Below are 21,578 nucleotides of genomic sequence, written 5' to 3'. Positions count from 1 at the left end.
ATTGCTAATGAGAGACTCGGGCAAAGGGTTGTCTGCGAGTTCTAAAGCTCCAGATGCTGTATGTAGCTAGAAAGTCTACAGTCCTTTTCGCATTGCTTTGTTACATAACTGTATTAGCTAGAATTTGAACACAGCACAAATACACTTCTAAAATGCCTTCATACTTAAGACCAACAATTTGATTACATTTCAGGGCAAGAGGCTACACTGAAATGACCATTGTGAGAAAACTGAATTTAATGATACCTTTGAGTATTTTTTTGCTTCATATATTGCTGCTTTCTTTACAAGGTAAGAACCTATATTACATTTCTACGTTAATTTAGCATTCCTTTATCAATATAGTTTGTGTTTGTATTATAAAGCCCTTTGAGGTCATTACAATGGATAAGTAAAAAGGATATTCAGATTATAATACTGAAAATTATTTGTAATGTGGAAAATTGAGACCTTTTAGTTAGTTTTAGAACTTTAAATGACTGTTTAGAAATGTGCTTTAATTATGATATGCTCTGATTCTGATTTTTTTCTTTAGTTTATCTAAAATTGATGTGTATGTATAACTTAATCATTTGGAATTTTAAAATAGACATTGAGAACCTGCACTTTCTTCATGCTATCAGACTCAGAATTGGTAAAAAAAAAAATAGAGAGAGAGAGAGAGAGAAGAAAAAGAAGATTTTTTAAAAAGAAAGAATGGGCTTATCATTTGAGGCTAAGCATGAATTTTCAATTACTTTTATAACAACTTTAATTATTTTTAATCAAATCTTTTTATGGAGAAGGCATTTATTTACTTTTAATTCTTAGTTTTCAATATCTGTAAAAGGCTTTCTATTTTGAACTTGAATGAGAACTGGGATAAATTGCTGAAATGTAAGAGTAGGTGAGATCCAAGTTATTATCTACTATTTCTAATAGTGACTGCCCCCATGGAGAAAGATCATAGAATACTGAGTTGGAGGGACATTAGAGATCAATTTGTACAATACCATCATTTTGTGGTGTTTGGTAAGATTAGGATTTAAACTAAAATCTTTGATCCCTTCAGTCATACTGAATTGTTTACAGTGACTGTAAGTCTACGCACATTGCCCGCTATTTTTAAATTATCAATCATATCAGTGTCTCACAGAAAATCATTGTTCAGAATTCTCTACAGGAGTGAAAAAATAAGTAACAGTAGGTCTCAGCCTAAATGTGAGAAGGGTTAAATAACATTGACCAAGATAAGTGCATTATTTTTCATTTACTTAATTATTTCTGGCAGGTTATATTGGTGCATCATCCATCCTGACGGGAAAATGGAAGTGAGTGTGTTATCTTCTTTATTTCCTCTCAAGTAGAAAGCTCATGGGTGAAGGTAAACTCAGCAGACGATTTATAATTGCTCTTGAAAAGAAAAGTCAACTATTTTATCAAAAGGCATGAGTTGTCATTCTTTTAAACATTTCCACAAATTAATGGTGTTTATACATGCATTTCCTTATTTATGGAGCAAAGATATTTCCTTTGAATTATAAAGAGGAATTCTTTGATTTCCTCTGACTATATGTACATCACTTCTATTTCAAAGACATTACTTTAATTCAATAGTGTATAAAGATGTTACATCCAGTAATATGTCCCTAAAATTGTTATTATTAATATAACCAATTGAGTAAAATGTGCTGTTTTTGTAATATAGTGTAAAATGGATTTTAGTGTAAAAAATAAGGTATTTTAATAATAAATAATGGACCTCATTTTATGAATTTAGTTAATTTGCTTAACTTTCAATGTAATTGTTATTGATAAATATAACAAAGACATGAAACAACATGAAACAAATACATATTTTAGTGAATTCTTCATTTAATATTGATGGATTTCATTTTGGTACTCTTACTCGCGTTTATATTGATCTGCTCTTTATAGCATGGAACAGGAAAGAATTGAGTATTATGTTTGAAAAAAGTAATCTTGTCAAATACTGACTTGCCCAGGTTTATGAAGTCACGTGGCAAAAGTATTATACTGTCTAGTATTACAATCTTACATGATTTTATTTATTTCTGTTGCTCCAAGTTCCTTCCTAAAATTCAGCTTACATCAGAGACTACAGAGATGTGGGAACACTCCCAAATTTTGTAAAATGAGCCAGTGGTGCAACTCAAATCTAACCCTTACAAAAAGGGGAGGGGGACCTTTTAAATGTTAAACCAAGAAAGACCTCTTTGATAAAGTGATGGAAATCAGGAGGAAAACACCAGCTCTCTCTTGGGAAAGACATGTTCAGGTTGCCTAAGGGCTTTTGACTATACAAGTTCTTTTTGTTTCCTTCCAGAAATGAGTTTAATGAAAATCGACAGAAAAGAGCTCTTTTAGCAGCACAGGTAGGCTATGCCTCAGATGGAGAGAGGCAGAGAAATAATCCATTCTGCTTTGGACTCCGCTGTCACTCCAACAATGAGACCTTTGTGGAGGGAAATAAAATGCTAGCAACAAGACAGAAAGGAGGAGGAAGAGGCAAAGTCACTTCTCTGCTGCTTTTTGCGACCCTCCAATTAATAGCTCTCTTTCCTGATTATCTTAGTTATCTCCTTATAGGCTTAAAGTATTTATGGTGATCAAATACCATCTACTTGATGGAAAATTTCATTGACTTTGAAAGGAAATACAATATCAGAGGACCATAGTGATGCAAACAATGCAGGAACTAGCAAAGAAACATGGAAACATTGTGAGCCAAATATTCCAAAAAGGACATAAACATCATATACTAGTGTTGTAGAAATAGATGTTATTTTTTTTTCCTAAAAAGTGTAAATTACAGGTAACATAATTTCATTATTTTCAACCTGTGATAAATGTTCAAATTAGACCATTTCATTTTAGACAATATTTCACTGTTAAAACAGATAACAAAATAGACATTTTAGTAAAGGTGCTATTTTAAAAATAGTATGATTTGAATATTTATGTAGCAAGTAGCTTAAACATCAAGGAAGCCTTTGACAAATGCTGAAATGCAAACAATTTTTACTGCCATTTTCAGAAGGATGTCTGAATTTGTATATTTTATTCTGTTTTACTGAAGAGAATTAGAATGGGGGACAGATCCTATACGCTATTGCAATAGCTAAGAAGACAGACTGATCAAGAGTGGAAATGCTTTTCTGTACAATAGTAGCAAATGATCATGTATGAAATACAAACTTTTTTGTGTGTGGATGCTTTGGGGTTTGAAATCAGAGCTTCATGCTTCCATGGCAGTTGCTCTATTACTTGAGCCATGCCCTCAGCCCTTTTTGCTTTGCTTTTTTTTTTTTTTGATTAGGCACTCACTCGCGACCTGCCTAGAGTGTGATTCTCCTATTTATGCTTCCAGCATAGCTGAGGTATCAGACTTCTGTTACCACACTCAGCTTGTGTGTGTGTGTGTGTGTGTGTATGTGTGTGTGTGTGTGTCTGCCTGTCTGTCTATCCTGAGGCCTGAACTCAGGGCTTAGGGGCTATCCTTGTACTTTTGTGCTCAAGGCTAGTCCTCTAACATTTTGAGCTGCAGGTCTGTTTATGGCTTTTTGGTAGCTAACTGGAACTGAGAGTCTCACTGACTTTCCTGCCTGGGCTGACTATGAACCCAGAACCTTCGATCTCAGCCTTCTGAGTAGCTGGGATTACAGACACGAGCTACGTGCGGCCAGCCTGCACTCAGTTTGTTATTGGAAGGTTTTCATGAACTTTTTACTTGGACTGGCCTTGAACTGTGATCTTTCTGATTTTGAGAAAAACTATATTCTGATCAACTCAGTAGACTGAAAGCCTATGAAATAGACCCCACATCAGTGTCAAATAAAGTGCCCTATAGATGGGATCATACTACTCTACATATGGGTGCCAGAATTTGTAGAATTTACCCCAATGGAACCAGATTAGTACCTTATTAATATGAAGTAGGTAATATACTTGCTTTGCACCGATTTGTATTTTAAGGAGAATAAAGAACAAGAGATATGCAGTTCGGTTTCCTGGAAACACGCATTAATACTATCCAATATCTGAAAAAATGTCAAAAATGAGTTAAAGAAGGAAGTTGCAAGCCAGGTACTGGGTGACTCACTCCTGTAATCCTAGCAACTCAAGTGCACAAGAAGCTTAGATCCGAGGATCACTTTCAAAGCTAATCTGGACAGGAAAGTCCATGAGACTCTTGTCTCTAATAAAATACTCAAGAACCCCCCCCTCCTGCCAACTAGAAGTGGAGCTATGTTTCAAATAGTAGAGGGCTAGACTTGAGCAAAAGTTCAGGACAGTGTCCTGAGTTCAAGCCCCAGGACTGTCTCCCACCCCATCCAAAGATATTGTTTAACTGTTTAGGGTAAGAATTCCATATACTTAAAACCATTATTCTTAAATTATTCATTCCTCTGTTACTCTAAGAAAGAAGCAATGATGGGTAGATAATTGTGCTCAGAAACCAGTTAGTGAGCAAGCAAGGGCTTAGAGGATGTGTCAGCTGCCATCATCTTCCCACAAAGACTATCTGTTGGTGCTGCTTACCTTTCTACAGATGTGTATTCAGTAGCTATGGAGCCAAAAGCTTGGGGCAAGGAGTTAAGAGTCTCCAAATGATGAGAGAAATTTCATGTTGCAAAAAGTGGACTTTCTGTGGAAAGATGAATGATACAAAACTAAACTGTCACTGTGTAGGAGGCAGGGCTGAGGACTCGATCCTCATGTCACATACCTCTTCCTCCCTACACTTTTGTCCAGTTTTCTCTAACACCAGTAGCTATTTTAATTTGATAGTTACATATCAAATTGTGGGTGTGTGTTTCTTTAGGTAGTTATATATGACCTTGGACTACACAGTCAATTGGCCTGGAGTTTTTTTTTTTTTTTTTTTTTGCGCCAGTCCTGGGCCTTGGACTCAGGGCCTGAGCACTGTCCCTGGCTTCTTCCCGCTCAAGGCTAGCACTCTGCCACTTGAGCCACAGCGCCGCTTCTGGCCGTTTTCCGTATATGTGGTGCTGGGGAATCGAACCTAGGGCCTCGTGTATCCGAGGCAGGCACTCTTGCCACTAGGCCATATCCCCAGCCCGGCCTGGAGCTTTAATAATAATAATAATAATAATAATGTATGATTCATTACTGTTAACAATGCACAGTCATTTGCCATCAAGTAACAAATCTTAAAGTTTCATAGCTGTTTTGATCAAGATAGATCTCTTCATTGCTAATTTCCTGTATAAGGTGCTGTGCTGAAATCTTTATCTACATTGTTTTCCTTTATTGCCATAACTGTAGTGAAGTAGGTGCCATATTGTTCTTATTGTACAGAGCAGTGATTGGAAGCACTAACAGGTTAGGAAACTTGCCTAAGTAGACAGAAAGTGTTACAATGGTAGTATTTTTGTATGTTGGTGCACTGGCAGACAGTTTGCTTTTGACTGTTGATCCAAAAGCCACAAGCATTTTTCACCCCAAGACCCATATACACCTGGAAATGCTAGAGAATTGTTATTTCTGTAGGAAAATGATTAGTTAATCCACAGATTGGGCTCCAACCAGGCTCCTTTCACAAGGAGGGTATGGGAGAGGGCGTGGTGGTTTGAAACCAGGTCCTCTAACTACCATTCCACAGGAACTTCTTCTGCCTCATTGAGGTCCCCTCAATTAATTATCAAAGAAATATGAATGGAACACTTTGTAATTTCTGTGTTAGTAGCTATTTTTCAGATTTTTTCCATGTGTTTTTGTTTAAACAACTTAACTATTTTGAATTTTATTTCTCTCTTTTAAAGTTTGAAGCCACTTCTCCAAGGTATTTTTTCCATGAAGCTGTTAATTGGGGTGAGAGTAAAATAAAAGGTTAGTGCTTATACTTGTGTTTTTTAATTGTTTTAAAGATCCCTATGGGACTTAATTTATTTTTATTGTTTCCACATACATCACAGAGGAAACTAAGCCAGGGTAGTAATAAGTTAAACTTCCTTCTTATAGAAATTCAAATTATTTTGAATTTGAATTTTGGATAGCAAACAAAAACCCTTTTTTCTGAATCCAATTCTTGTTCCTTGGGTCCCTGGTGTATGCTTTTTTTTTTCCTTGTGGATCTCCCATTTCCATTGAACAGAATTATGCTTAATAATTTAAAATTTAGTGTAGGTGATAACTAACAAATAGAAATTTAAACTACTGTCATTTTAAATGTAATGATAATAATTTATCACTAGTTTTGATTTGGTGTTTGTTTTCAGAGAAAGGATAAGAATGTAAATAAACTTGTAAAGATACATTTTTTAATCTAAATAGACATCTAAATAGGGACCTATTCATTAGAAAAAAGAATGTTCTTGAAAATAATTGTGTTTAAGCTTATGAAAATTATCACTCTTGCATACATCTATGGCTTAAGTTAAAATGTTGCATTTTTTTTAGTTAGGATTTATTTGCCTTAAAAATTTGCACATTTACATGTGTAAACAAGTTTTGATGGATCATAAGGAGGAAAAGAATAAAAGAAATTTTTCTCCTTACTTTTTGACAGAACTATGGTTAAACCATTGCAGTTAGACAAGTGGCTTCCATGAACTTGATGGAATCCAGACAGGCCCAACTTCCTGACTAATACTTTACAGTAACTCAAAGATGTTCTATAGTTTTGTTAATGTGTCACATAAGTCCTTCCTGCTTGAGTTTTGCCAGTTGCCTCTGGTCCTCTCCTTAAAGGAAGGAAAGTTTCTACTGTGATTCATTTGCATTCTCAAACTCCCTCAATGATGACACAATTATGTTTTCAGCTGAAAGTTATCACTTTTTCAATGTAATTCTTTAGGGTCAGTTTTTCTTTTTATGAAAAAGAATATTTTTGTGACCACAGCAATTTTGGCTTCTGCCTCATCTATATTAAGCACAGGTGCCAAAGATTGCATCATTTGTAATCCAGCCTAAGGATTAATAGACAAACTTCAAATGAAGTGTATCCTTATTCTCTTCTGAAGGAGGAGTTATCTTTTTTGTTTTATACTTTTTATGATCCCACAAGTTGGTGTTTAGACACCATCCTCTACTAGGGTGCTTTCTTCTGAGGGAGGGGCCAAAGGGATGAGCAGCTGGGGCCAGACAATAGTCACCAATCATCTTCGCCTTGTGTATTTCTGGTTCTCATCATCTGGGACAGGGATTCCTTACATGGGAACGTGACCTTTCAATTGCTTGAAGGAGGCTAACCTTTGCTCTGGGAGTTCTTTGAGATGTGAAAGCTTGTCTTTCTTGCCTCACAGCACACATCATGAAATGAACTAGATAGAGAGTTGATGATTTAATTCTTTAGCTCTGCAAGGCAAAAGGCCCAGAGTTCTGTTTAAGTTAATAGTGGTTACAGTTAGTCCAAGCTTGATCTTGACATATTATGTTTATGAGAAAGGATGCATGCCAGAAGATAACTTATTGTTTTGTCCTCAGGTTCTTGTCCTCATGAATGCCTTAACGGAGCTTTCTGTTCTAAGACTGGTACATGTGACTGTCAAATATTTCAGGCTCTCGGGACTAGGTGCCAGATTGGTAAGTTTAAGGATATTTATGAGAGAATTATAGGATACTGAAGCAACATTAAGGCATAATTTGCTACAGTAGTGTTCATGCATTGGGAGTTGGTACAGTCATATTGTATATTAACTAAAGAGCTCACAATTCATCCTCAGTTACTTGGAGTCATTTAGAAATAATGCAAAAGAAAATAGATATAACCACTTTCCCACTCACTGTTATAAACTATTTCCTCAGGGATTTTTTTTCCCCCACTTTATACCATCCTATCTGGTGAGATTGGATTCACATTTATATCTCTCTTCCTTGATAAATTAGATTTCTCCTTGGAAACCATTCAGTCTTTTGATTCTGAATTACCTGGGCATTCTAAACATAAAATAGAAATTGCATTGAGCATTCTTCAAGGACAGAGAAAATTTTCCTTTTAAATATCTTTATGTACTAAGATAAGATCCTTTATTATAAGGATTTTGTAATCAATATTTACAGAACATTTACAGGACCCCAACCTAAGGGGATATGTGGGTGAAGAGTCTAGATATTTCTTTGCTCCCCTGGAGGTACCCACAAATTAACTCTGGGCCAAGCACTCAGAAGGCAAGCCCTAGATATTATGGAAATAAGCCACAGAGATGAGACACAGGACAAACAGTGTGCAAAATTAAGCAATTGTGGTCTTTTCCTAAAGAGGCCAAAGTTGCTCTAAACTGGCAAATTTAGCTACATTTCAAAAAAAAAAAAGAAAAGGTGTGAAAATTGGTCTTTATCTTTTTTCTTTCTTTTAAAATGTTTGGTTTGTTTTCATTTTCTTTTGTTCCTGAATAATTACTTATTTATTGTTGACATGATGTACAGAGGGGTTACAGTTTCATATGTAAGGCAGTGGATACATTTCTTGTACAATTTGTTACCTCCTCCCTCATTTCCTCCCTCCCCTTCTCCTTTCCCTCTCCCCCCATGAGTTGTTCAGTTGGTTTACACCAAATGGTTTTGTAAGTATTGCTTTCGGAGTCATTTTTTAAAATTCTTTGTCTCTCTATTTTAATATTCACTTTCCTTTCTCTAGTTCTAATACCAGAATATACAGTATTCAGGGTACTCAGATGAGATACAATGAAAGCATGGGGACAACCACAGGCAGGGGATACGAGAGGATCATCAACAAAAAAACAAGCTATGGTTTCACATGGCATGTTGAAAATAATTACAACAGTGATATAACACTTGTTTCCATAACATGGAGTTCATTTCACTTAGCATCACCTTATGTGTTCATAAGGGCATAGTTATTGGTCTATTGTGTTCTTCTGCTATGGAATTAAGACAATTCTTTTTTTATTTTCCCCTTGGTTGCTGGGGCTTGAACTCTGGGCCTGGGCAGGGGCACTTTTTTCTTTTCTAAGCCACTGATTTGCTTTATCATCATCACCTTTCCTTTTCCTCTATCACTTTCCCAACTCATCCTTCCAGAGTCTTCTAGAAGCAAAAATTAAGTGTTTCTAACATAAATTTCTTGCTTCACAGCAATTTGGAGACTCTTTTCCTTCAAGGGGTTTGACTATTTTGAGAATACCTGGTAATTCTATGCTAGCTATTTCTTTATGGACTGCAGACCACTCTAATAAAAATCAGGCTCACGTACCATGCCCTAACTTTACTAAAAATAGGTGAAATTTATTTTGTCCTACTAAACCTAATCCTGTTTTGTTTCAGTCCCAAACATGGGCAGTGGAAGAGATGGGATTTGCAAAACCTGGGGACAGTATCATTTTGAAACATTTGATGGCATCTACTATTACTTCCCAGGAAACTGTTCTTATATTTTTGCAAAGGACTGTGGTAACTTGGAGCCTCGATACACAGTTTGGGTAGGTGATCTTCAGATATAATTAACTTAAAAAAGTTATCGCTGGAAAAGCATGTGTTTTAAAATTACTGCAGAACATGGTAGGAAATAGAAATTACTCAAGAATAAAGACTTAAGGCTCTGTCCTTAGTGGAAGGGTTCAAATTCGTGGCAATGTTGAATATAATTCTGTTAAGATGAGGCCTAGCACTGTGAGAAATAGGATTTAAATCTATGTTAGAGAGTCCTATAGGCAGTATGGGACTGTATCATATATGTTGTTGCAACATCAATTCCAGCCAATATCCCTTATCTTCATGTTTTATTTGAACATTTTGAAGAGGGTTGAGTTTAAGCACCAATCATATTATTAACAGTTACTTTCCTGTGGACACTTCCATTGAGAGATGCCCACATGATTTAATTAAATAAAAATGTCCTCACTGATCTGGGGACATAGCCCAATTGTAAAAAAACAAAAACAAAAACAACAACAAAAACCATGCTTAGCATTCACAGCACCTAGTTTCATTCAGTTTCCAGAACCTAATGAAATGAAATAATAAAGTAAAGTGGCATGCTAGGAATGAACTGGAGGCTGATATTTAGAAAATGGAGAACATGAGTTACATGATTTTTAGGCACATTGGTATTATAAGTCTGAACTCAGAGAATTGATTCTCAGTTGTAGAATTTGTGATTTGAATGGAATTTTAGAAGACATCGACATGCAAGCTGCAGAGTGGCTATGGTCAAGTAAGGCAGTCAGAGATTTCTTTCCCTGCCACCTATTCTCCAAATTTCTAAGAATCTCACAGCTCAACCAGAAGACTGCTGTTCTGTTCCATTTAAAAGCTAAAACTCTATACAGCCCAGATATGTTTCAATTGCATTTACTTTTCTCATTCTGTGTTATAGTTGCATAAATTACTCTTCTTTGTGTGATGTGTTTATTATTTTATAGGACTTGACATTTTTCTCAGGGCTCTGGTTTTGTGACCTAGAAAGGCAAGGAGATAGATTGAGAGTTAAATTATGGGGTATTTGATGAAATATCAGCAGTCTCTTGAGAGATGAAGTTAGTGGATTACATCTTCCCTTTTTACAGGAATCCTTGTCTCAGTTTATCATTGTCCTTAATACTCTTGACTCCTTCTTTCTCCTCCCCCAACTAGTTTTATCACTTGAATTCTTCTCATTCTCATTGAAATGTTCTTGTCCAGGGCTCATTCTTCCAAAGACTAAGGTGCCAACTAGGTCTTCTTAGAAAATAACACAATGCAGAGCAATGTCTCCACAAGTTAATAGGTACTCTTTCTGTTGGATCTAGGATTTTTTCTTTTTGCAAAATTTATTTTCAAATCCAGAAATGCATTTATTTTAAATGTCATTTTTCCAACTGGTTAAAAAATACTTTACTTCTTTTGTAAAAACTTTGGAAATTTCAGTGACATCTATAAAATAGTATCAGAACTATCAAATCATGAATTCCATTGCTAATGACTTGGTGTACATTTCATTCTAGGTATCTTTTCCTCTAGATTTATCCATATTTATAAAATTGAAACCATACTATGCATGACTGATTCTTTGTCCTAGGTGTTCACTTAAAACTGTATTATGATCTCCTCTTAACAATACATTATGATCTTTCATAGCAAATATTATCAAAACACAAATTTATTAGCTCAATTTGTTCAAATTAATGAGATAATCAAATGATTTTTAAATGCCCTTTTTTGGAAATTTATATTATTAAAATCAGTTTTTTAAAAAGATATATATATATAAATATTTTATGTCCAGTATTGTTTAAATTTAATTTTACTTTTATGATAATGACATGTGAACATAGTAAAAAAGGCTTCTTCAAATTATATCAAAACAATAGCCTTTGGTTTGAGTATTTATCTCAAGAAATGGAGCTTCTGCCTAGCATGCTCAGTGCCCTGGGTTTTATCCTTAATACTGCAAGAAAAAAATATAGTTCAGCCTTTCTTTACTATTCATTCCAACAGAAATCTGGCTCCTTAATGGCAATATTCCTACTTTTTAAAATCTATCATTTAGAGCTTTTATGTGATGTCAAAATATGCTATTTTCCCTTATTTTCAAAGTTGAATCCAATTTAACCACTTCTTACTATGATAAATGAGGGATTGTCCTAACTATGTTGCTCTTCATGCTTAGCTACTTAACAGGCACACAGGCACACACAACCCATAGACAACATGCATGTACCTGCATCTGTTTTCCCTCATTCTAACAGAGTTATATAGAGTTGATTCATTACACAACATATAGATTTTACATTATTGTCATGATTGCCCTCCTAGTTGCAATCCAGTTATCCCGTTTATGCATCCTGATTAGCTGGGATGACAGGTATGTGTTACCACCCCTAGCTATTTTGTTGAGATAAGTTTCTCTCTCTCTCTCTCTCTCTCTGTCTCTCTCTCTCTCTCTGTCTCTGTCTCTCTGTCTCTGTCTCTCTCTTTGCCTAGGACAGCCTCCATCCATGGTCTTTCAGATCTCTGCCTCCTGAGTAGCTGCAATTATACGAATTAGTGAGTTAGTACACTCAGCCTTGAACAGCTTTTTTTTTTTTTTTTTAACAACACTTGATTCTTGTTTTATGTCTTATCTCACTTTTCCTTCTGAAGTGGGAACTTATGGAAGTCCAGAGTTATTTTAATCTCTCCGACTTCCTTTTGCTTATGTGCTATTTTTCTTTCAGCTTGAACACTGTTATCAGAAGATGAATAATTTGTAAATATTTGTTTACATTTGAGATAAAGTCCTAAAAGCTGATTGGAAAATTTTAATCTATGGTGAGGGCTTGTTTGTCTGGTATGAGAAGCAGTTGTCCTCTGGTTCCATTATTTAAATGCTCACATATTGATATTTATATCCTTTTTGTTTGTTTACTTTTCATTTTGCTTCTCCAGGGAAGACTCTCCTATTATCCTATTATATTCATGGGAGTGGAGGCTGGATATTGAACATTGAACCCATTCCGTGATTTGAGCTTGTGTTCCCTTTGGCATGAGTCACTTTCTAGCTTGCTCTCATATTCTATCTCTTTCAGAATTCTCCTACCCTAGAGGGACTATGTTTGGTTACTCAATCTGGAATTAAACCCTGAAACTTGACACGTGTCCTTTTCCTGTGCAGTATTTCTCCTTAGTGTCTCCTAGCATTAAAAAATATTTTAATTCCTCAACCTTTAATTTCCCGACATTTGCAAAGGGATAAAAGTTCCATAAAGGTGGATATTTTTATGTGCTGAATCTATTACAGTGCATGTTACATGATTTGTAAATTACTTCAGTCTTTAAATTCTATCTCAATATTGGTAATAGTTTTATCATATATATGGCTGAAAGTTATTTTCTACTCCCATAGTTATTCATGTTTTTTTTTTCCTAGTAATTTTATGGTTTTCATTACTTATACTTCACTTTGGCGGGGGCGGGGTGGGGGTCTTCTGAGGTTAATTTGGTGTAGAAAATGAAAAACAACTTGTATCTTCTCATCTTTTGCTTTTCTTTCTTGCTTTATTTTCTTTTAAAAGTAAACTAAATATTTTATCAATATTTCAAGTAATATTTTCTCTTCTGTGAAGAATCTGAGATAACTAAAAAGAAAATTAATTACTTTTTTTTTTTTGCCAGTCCTGGGCCTTGGACTCAGGGCCTGAGCATTCTCCCTGGCTTCGTTTTGCTCAAGGCTAGCACTCTGCCACTTGAGCCACAGCGCCATTTCTGGCCGTTTTCTATATATGTGGTACTGGGGAATTGAACACAGGGCTTCGTGTATGGGAGGCAAGCACTCGTGCCACTAGGCCATATTCCCAGCCCCAAAACAATTTTTTTTATGGGCTAAAATCATGAGCACTTTCCCAACCTTTACATTTTGTTTGGTATAGAGCTCCAAGTGGCTTTGTTTCATGATTCTACAACATGAAAGAATATATGGACATAGATATGAAAAATGTGTTTCTTTGTTGTGCCTATTGTTTTTCCTATCACAACTAATTTTTTCAACATGTATCAGGTAACTTCAGAATATTAATATCCAACATGTAAAGGTTTATATCAGTCTAAAATTATTCTGAATTAATTGACAGTCTTAAATGTAATGGTAATTTTATAAATTACTGATGGTGCTATAATAGAATAGTAACCATCCATAATTATTTTAATCATCCAAAAGACCTTAATGGTTGTTGTTTCTTGTTCTCTCTTTTTGTTTTTCTTCCTTAAAGGTTCATAATAGTCCTCGGTGTCTGGGGTCAGTGTACTCTTGCTTTCGGTCCATTAGCTTATTCTTCTCAAACCAAGAGGAAATTAAAATTTATGGCCATGAAATAAAAAGGGATGGAATCAGGTAAGACATGACAAGTCGTCTAATGAAAATAACACCATAGATCAGTCGATTTTTCAAATATTGCAGATTGTAAGTGAACCGTAGGGTCTAAGACAGAAGTTTTCTTCTTTAACATACCCTCACAGCTGTCATATAGACAACAAAATTCAGTAGATTCTGAGGCCCACCAGATGGCCAAAAAGTTAGCCTGTGTAAGCCATCTATTGCTTGTATTGTGCAAAATAGTAATATGGTTGCAAAGGTATGTGTAAGATTGTGTGTGTGTGTGTGCGCGCGCGTTACTGGAGTTTGAATTCAGGGTTTCACACTTGTTAGATGGGTGCTCTACTAGGTGAACCACTCTGCCAGCCCATTTGTTATTGGTTATTTTCAAGATAAGGTTATGCCAGTGCCAGACTAGAATGTGATCCTCCTATTTGTGTTTCCCAATATCACTAGGATGGGAGGCAAGTGCCATTGTGCCTACACATTGTGCTTCCCTGATTGATGGGAAGAGAGATGCACACTCCTGTGTCCCACCATAGACTGGATAGTAGGCACACCCCACAGCATCCAGGCAATGGTAATGTAATGTTGGAGTCTTGAAAACTTCTCCTTGCCTGGATGGGTTTCAAACTGCAGCCCCCCAATCACCAGATTATAGCTGTGAGCATGGCATGATCACATTTTCTTCCCTGAGGAATTCAAGAGATGTCTTTATACCTTCTGACTATTGACTTCCTCTTCTTTAAAACTTTTCTCTATTTCTTTAAAGCATGTTTTATAGAAATCTTTTGGAAAGTTTTTAATTTTGTCAAAATTCTGGAGAGTATTTGAGATTTTTTTTTTCTCAATGGAAAGCAGATAAAGACTCAGAGCTGAGAAGTTACTGTATTGAGAAATTTGCAAGGAGCCTTCTGGCTTCCAGTCTGCCTGAGACTTTAGAGGAAGGGGATGTTTATTTGTTTAACAGAAACGACTACAGTTTCAACTTGGAATATTGTGAAATAATCTACCTTTCCATCCTAAATAATTACATAAATATGCCATTTTAAATACTGCCTAGGTAAACTATGCAAAAAAAGGTAAATTTTGGTATACAGCAATTTTATCCATCCTGCAGAACTCACTATTAAAGGTCCAAACCATGGAGATACTTTCTAGCAAAAGGGACTAACCGCCAGTGATGTCTTTTCCTTAGTTTAGATTCCTCACGAGTCAGCAGACAGTTGTAGAAAGAGCTTTGAACAACGCATCAAATACTTCTATTACTGAGGCAACCAGAAGGACCCTTTACCTCTTTGAGGCCCATTTTCTTATTTTAAAGCTTAACATTAGAATGGGAGATAAATATTTTAGTGTTTTTATGGCTCTGGGGTTAAAACTCAGGGTCTCACTTTTGCTAGGTAGATTCTCTATTTCTTGAGCCACATACTCAGCTCTTTTTGCTTTGGTTATTTTTCACATAGAGTCTCCTGATTTTTCAAGGGGCCAGTGCTAGACAACTATCATCCTACCTATAGCCTCCTAAATAGCTTGTACTGTAGGTACACACAACACACAACAACATCCTGCTTAGTGACTGAGATGGTGTGTGTGTGTCTTACAAAGCTTTTGCTTAGATGGCTTCAAATCCTGACCCACTCAGTCTCTGCCTCCTGAGTAGCTGAAATTACAGGCATGAGCTACTGTGCCTGGCCTAATTTAGGCTCTTCTTTTTTTTTTTTTAAACATAAGATTAGTTGTGTGAGCATTTAAAATTATTATGTTCTGCAAAACAGGGATGCCATTCAGGTAAAAATTCAAGACTACCAACTGTTTGTTAAACAAAAGTACAATATTTTGTATTAATAAAGAAAAAGCATTTCCAGGAACATTTACAGTTGTCTGATAGAAAAAAAAAAGTTGTTGCTATTATTTGGCAGAGGACTTACAGTAACACTGTTAAAGGAAATTTTTGTTCAAATGAACTCAGATTTGTGTAGCTCTGCATTTTAGGTGTTTTCTCTCTGGATTTCATGTCTTCCAGCTCTGAAGTAAAGTAGTTTTGCATCAAAACCTCTACATATTTTTTCTTTTCCTTCCTTCCTCCCTCCCTCCCTCCCTCCCTCCCTCCCTCCCTCCCTCCCTCCCTCCCTCCCTCCCTCCCTCCCTCCCTCCCTCCCTCCCTCCCTTCCTTCCTTCCTTCCTTCCTTCCTTCCTTCCTTCCTTCCTTCCTTCCTTCCTTCCTTCTCTCCTTCCCCCCCTCTTCCTCCCTCCCTCCCTTTTTTCCTTTCTTCCTTCTTCTTTTCTTGTTGGGATCTCCAGCACTTTAGACAAGAACCTTATCATTTAAGCCATTACCTTAGCCCTTCCAATTTTTATCTTGTTCTTGAGATAGAGTCTTGAAAACTGCCTGGACAGGTCTTAAAATCAGTATTTTCCTATAGCCACCTCCTCAGTATCTGGGACTATTACCCTTTCACACCACACCCAACTCCCGAATGTTGTTTAATATTGATGTTTACATTTATTTTAATTTACATTTTGTGTTTCTTATTATAAAATAAAAGCAGAATTCCATTTATGGGGTTTTAGACTTAATGGAGTTGATTTAGTTCTAGCTATTGTCCTTCATCTTTCCTTTCCTTCTATGTTACAAATTTCAGGATAATCACAGTTATCTTTCTTTTAAAACGTGTGCGTTTAGCTAAATTAACTGTGAAAGAGACCAATTGATCAAGTGGTAGGAAAATGAACAAAACATTACTTCTGATAGAACCACTACACACTTGAACAATTGGCATCATTATAAAATAGGATGGCATTCTTCACTGTAGATCTTACAAACCTGAAACTTTAGACAAGTGTTGTTTCTTTAATGTTGTTTCAAACTGATATTTACTCTCAATCCCTTATATTATAATGTTTAATAAGATGCTATTTAGTTAGATATGCTATTCTTTACTTCAATTTTAAATTATTTTTCCTATGTTTATAACTAATTTTGTGTGTAAGTTATCTGTTAAAAAACAATCTTGGTGTAAATGGTTACAGGTAGTTATTGTTTCTCTGCAGTCTGTCCCTCTGCTTGCAACTATCATTAGTTTTACAGAGTTTTTTTTTTTTAATTGCTGTTGTTTGTTCTTGTTTTTTCCCTCTGTTGGTACTTCTTCCTGAGCAGTGCTCTACTACTTAAATTGCAGGACTATCTTTTTTTATTTTAGTGATTTTTTCAGATGAGGTCTATGTTTGGCTGAGATTATAGGCATGAGCCATTGGCATTAATTGGTTGACATTTAATGTCAAATAATATTTAATATTTTCAAGAATGTTGAAATTTCTTGTTGGATGATTGCTCTGCTGATCTCATCAAATACTTTCTTCAATGATAATACTTCCTTCAATGATAATACTTCTCTTTTAATTACTATCTGAGTCATTCCAAGTAGAAAATACATCCTCTATAACTCATGTATCATTATGATTCTTAGATTGCTTTTGCTCTATTTTTTAAGTTTAACGTTGCCTCAGACAATTGGACAGGTTTTCATTGAGAAACTAGCTGACTACATTCTGGTAAAAACAACCTTTGGCTTTACTTTGGCTTGGGATGGAATATCTGGAGTTTATCTCAAACTGTCTGAAGAACATAAAGGGAAATCATGTGGCCTGTGTGGAAACTACAATGACATTCAGTCTGATGATTTCATCATCCAGCAAGGTAAGTGAAGCAGAAATACATGGGTACTTTCCAAAGTCTTTCTCCACTCGTCAAGCAGTTAGAATCTCGAAATGTCATAGACCAGGAAAGTCCCTGGCTCTAACTGCCTTTCGCTTAGTTTGAAAAGGAAAACATTTGAGGTCATTACTGAAAACCATGAGGTTGGTTTACATTTGCTAAGTGAACATGAAGCACATATTCAATAAATATTAATCGAGCCATTTACCTTCTGTCTGGAGCTTGTGTATGTGTATCTACTGGTGTGTCTATATTAAGAAACTTGGCACACCTCAGAGAACGAAGTGTTGACCTCTCTGTTCTTGGAGTTTATGTTGTAGTAGTTCAAACCCTTCAGAGTCTCATATGCTTATGTTAGAACAAAAATTGTTTTTTAATCAGTCTTGATGGGGAGTAAATTAAACAACTAACAAATTTTGTAAAGATAATAATATATGAGCAGGATTATAAAGGTTGAGTAGCAACTCAGAAAGGTTTTATATCTATGCCTGATTAACTAGTAAGTCTAAATTATGAATTTTGCCCCATGAGTAATTAGTAATAGAATTTATTTTGGTACAGGTACTAGTGTCCAGTAGCAATAGCACAGGAGGACCACAACCCATAATCATAACTTAGATTTACATGTAGTGGTGCAAGAAAGAAGAATATTGTTCTTCTGACCAGTTATGTGAATCTTGCTTCAGCTCTTGCAAATTCCGTAATGTAATCCACTTAAACTTTTAGATGCTCATCTTCTTTAGCTGTACAGGGCAATAATTCTAAACTCCCAGGCTGGTGAGTAGCAATAGATACATAACATTATTAGCATCAGTAACAATATACTTTGCTACTCTTGATAGTAACAATTAATATACACAATAGCTATATTTTCAACCTTTATAACAGACTGTGAGACGGACAGTGTTTGCTCAGCTTTACAGTGAAGCATGGGTGATGTATCCAATGCAGTAGATCTTGTAAATGATACTGTTAGGCTTGGATTGCAAATCTGATTGACTGCCCAGAATGTACTTAAATAATTATGTGAATAATTGTCTTTAAGTTCTAATTTGCTATATTTTAATTTTTGTTCTGTTTTAGACAGAAAAAGATACTGGTTACCTATAGCCTGATGTTACAAGGGACATTAAAAAAAGACCACTTTAGAGTGTGGGCTTTGGAAACTGACCATGGGATTCTAATTCTGCATTACTATCTATTCAGTTGCTAAGTTCAATGATATAATGATTTGCATTTTAGAGAATTAAAGGATTAAACGACATAATTAGTGTAAAATACGTACAGATACTGCTCAGTATATTTCACTTAATTGGTAGTCATCTCTAAGCATTCCTCAATAAACCTGTAATGGAGCTGAAATGAAATTATCAGCAGCCCTATTCAAATGCAGACATATTGCCTGTAAGGGATAATGCATCCTCTTACTAGGACCTAGATTAGACAGCAGGACTCCACAGAACCAATATGGAACAGACAAATATAGAAAATTCAGACTGTGTTAGGAAGTAGGTTTTTGTGGATTTAACCAGAACTAGTTAGTCATATTATTAATTTATTTTTCTAGTATATCAAAGCTTTATGAAGAATAGTAGTCCAGTCCTCAGAGTTAGAGTTAGACAAAGCTGCTTTGGCAACTGATCCAGGATAGCCACGGAACATGGTGTGGAGGTCAGGAAAGGAATAGCACTGTTCTTGATAGAGACAGACTCGGGTTAGGTATCTGAGTAATGACCGTGGAACATAAGTGGCTCTTCATCATGAGTGAACTATGCAACACAGAGAGGCTCTCAGGGGACTAGAAAGGAGATATTGGCAGGTGGCAGTTGTGTTAAATTATGGCTGGTGGGCAGGAAGCATGTGGGAAGATCACAAAGCGCCATTTCGGCTTCTTCATAATTTATTTTGCAACGCTATTTTAAAAAAATCCTACAACAACTTTTAGGGATGTGATTTATAAGCAAACAAACAAACAAACAAACACCTTCCCCTTTAATTCTCTTCCATGTTGTGAAATTATAACAACAAAATATCTACAGATGGATTGCATTATCTTTGGCTTTAACTTGCCTGGTAATTTTTTTTTTTTGAAACTCAGCTTGCATTTTGCCAATTAATCTTTAGAGAAGAGGTTGACTGACATTGAATTACATTTCTTACAGTAATTAAAACTGCACCTTCCCCTGTCCTTCAGGCATGATTTCACAAGGAAATGTGGCTTTTCAGAATTTCTTGTCAAGTTGAGAATTCTGTTTTTGCATTTGATGGCTAGGTCTCACTCAGTGCCAACATGCAGGTCTTGATCTGCTGGCTTGCTTCTCAGCATGACAATACATAGACTCCTTTTCACTAGCAAAAGCATCACAGCAGGGATCCTACATGAATCTGCTTCAAGCATATTTCACAGGAAGCATTCTAATGAAGTTGAGTGGGCTGCTACAACCCCAGATATATGAATTTAAAGTTTCAGGATAAACACCTTTTTGATTCTTTTATTCTTATAATGTAGTATAAAAAAAGCCAAGTGTGTAGTTCAAAGGCTGGGGTTAAAATGAACTCTCAATGATTGACTGGGTTATTTAGTTTGTGCATAACATTGAAATGTATTTGCCTTTAAGGATATTTTGGTTTTTTTAGTCTTTTTTAAGGTGTCTTTATTTTATTTTATTTTATTTTTATTTATTTATTTATTTATTTATTTTTTGGCCAGTCCTGGGCCTTGGACTCAGGGCCTGAGCACTGTCCCTCGCTTCTTCCCGCTCAAGGATAGCACTCTGCCACTTGAGCCACAGCGCCGCTTCTGGCCGTTTTCTGTATATGTGGTGCTGGGGAATCGAACCTAGGGCCTCGTGTATCTGAGGCAGGCACTCTTGCCACTAGGCTATATCCCCAGCCCTTTATTTTATTTTTTTAAAATATATTTTATTGTTATTGTAGAGATGATGTGCAAAGTGGTTACAGTTACATAAGGCAGGCAATGAGTATTTCTTTTTGAACCATGTCACCCTTTCCTTTGCTTTCTCCGAATTTTTCCCTCCTGTCCCCACCCACAAATTATATTGTTTATTTTCTACATATAGTGTTTAATGAAAATCACTGATGTGTCCCTCCTTTTCATGCCCCCTGCACCCTCTCAAAGACAAAAAAACTAATGAACAAGACAAAGGAAAAGACAACAAAAACAGCAGCAACAATAACAAAAGTATCTTGTCTCCATTTCTTGGAATTCATTTTGTAAAATATTATTATACATGAGCATATTCACATAGCTACGTATTGAGCCTTTGTGATCTGCTTCTATGAATATTCTCCTTTGGTCTTATTGTGTGAATATCTAGAGACCTATGTAATTTACCATGTCCCAGACTATGAGTTTTTTTTCTTTTTTTAATAAATCATCCAGTGTGTTTGTTTACTTATAGATTTTTAGGTGCATTCTAGTTACCACAAATAAGGAAAATCATGTAACCTATGTTTCTCTGTGTCTGGCTTATTTTACTTAATATAAGTTTTTCCATTTCCTTATGAGTGATATAATATCATTTTTTTCTAATAGATGAATAGAATTCCATTGTGCATATATATCATATTTTTTGGACCTATTCATCTCCAGAGGAGCATCTGGGTTGATTCCATATCTTAGCTATGGTAAACAATGCTGCAATGAATATGGTTGTGCTGGTGTTTCAGTGTGGCATTATTTGTGTTCTATTGGATAAATGTCCAGGAATGGAATTGCTGTGTCATAGGGAAGTTCTGTGTTTAGTCTTTTAAGGAACCTCCATACTGCTTTCCAGAGTGGATGAACAAGTTTACATTCCCACCAACAAAGGAATGTTGCCTTTAGGCCACATCCCTGACAGCCTTTGTCTTCTTCAGATTTTTTTTTTTTTTTTTGGCCAGTCCTGGGGCTTGTCCCTGGCTTCCTTTAGCTCAAGGCTAGCACTCTGCCACTTGAGCCAGAGCGCCACTTCTGGCCATTTTCTGTATATGTGGTGCTGGGGAATTGAACCCAAGGCCTCATGTATATGAGACAAGCATTCTTGCCATTAGGCCATATCCCCAGCCCCTTCTTCAGATTTTTAAAGCATGAAGTTTTCAAATAAA

The 21,578-nt window shown here is 35.8% G+C and overlaps 1 protein-coding gene across 2 annotated transcripts in view; it reads left to right on the top strand.

The window, feature by feature from the left end:
* The first annotated feature begins 212 nt into the window (after positions 1 to 212).
* The window catches only part of Otogl (otogelin like), a 123,791-nt gene continuing 102,425 nt past the window's right edge, over positions 213 to 21,578 (top strand). For both annotated transcript variants that reach the window (XM_048359009.1, XM_048359001.1), the window contains exons 1-8: positions 213 to 291; positions 1,271 to 1,310; positions 2,327 to 2,375; positions 5,787 to 5,853; positions 7,450 to 7,548; positions 9,250 to 9,404; positions 13,650 to 13,771; positions 17,248 to 17,453. In XM_048359009.1, coding sequence (XP_048214966.1) covers positions 213 to 291; positions 1,271 to 1,310; positions 2,327 to 2,375; positions 5,787 to 5,853; positions 7,450 to 7,548; positions 9,250 to 9,404; positions 13,650 to 13,771; positions 17,248 to 17,453 — 817 coding nt within the window. The remainder of the gene's footprint in view (positions 292 to 1,270; positions 1,311 to 2,326; positions 2,376 to 5,786; positions 5,854 to 7,449; positions 7,549 to 9,249; positions 9,405 to 13,649; positions 13,772 to 17,247; positions 17,454 to 21,578) is intronic.

This window comes from Perognathus longimembris, chromosome 1, assembly GCF_023159225.1.
Source record: "Perognathus longimembris pacificus isolate PPM17 chromosome 1, ASM2315922v1, whole genome shotgun sequence".
Taxonomy (NCBI): domain Eukaryota; kingdom Metazoa; phylum Chordata; class Mammalia; order Rodentia; family Heteromyidae; genus Perognathus; species Perognathus longimembris.
Note: the sequence above shows the minus strand (reverse complement) of the source record. Positions and strands in the feature narration are given on the sequence as shown.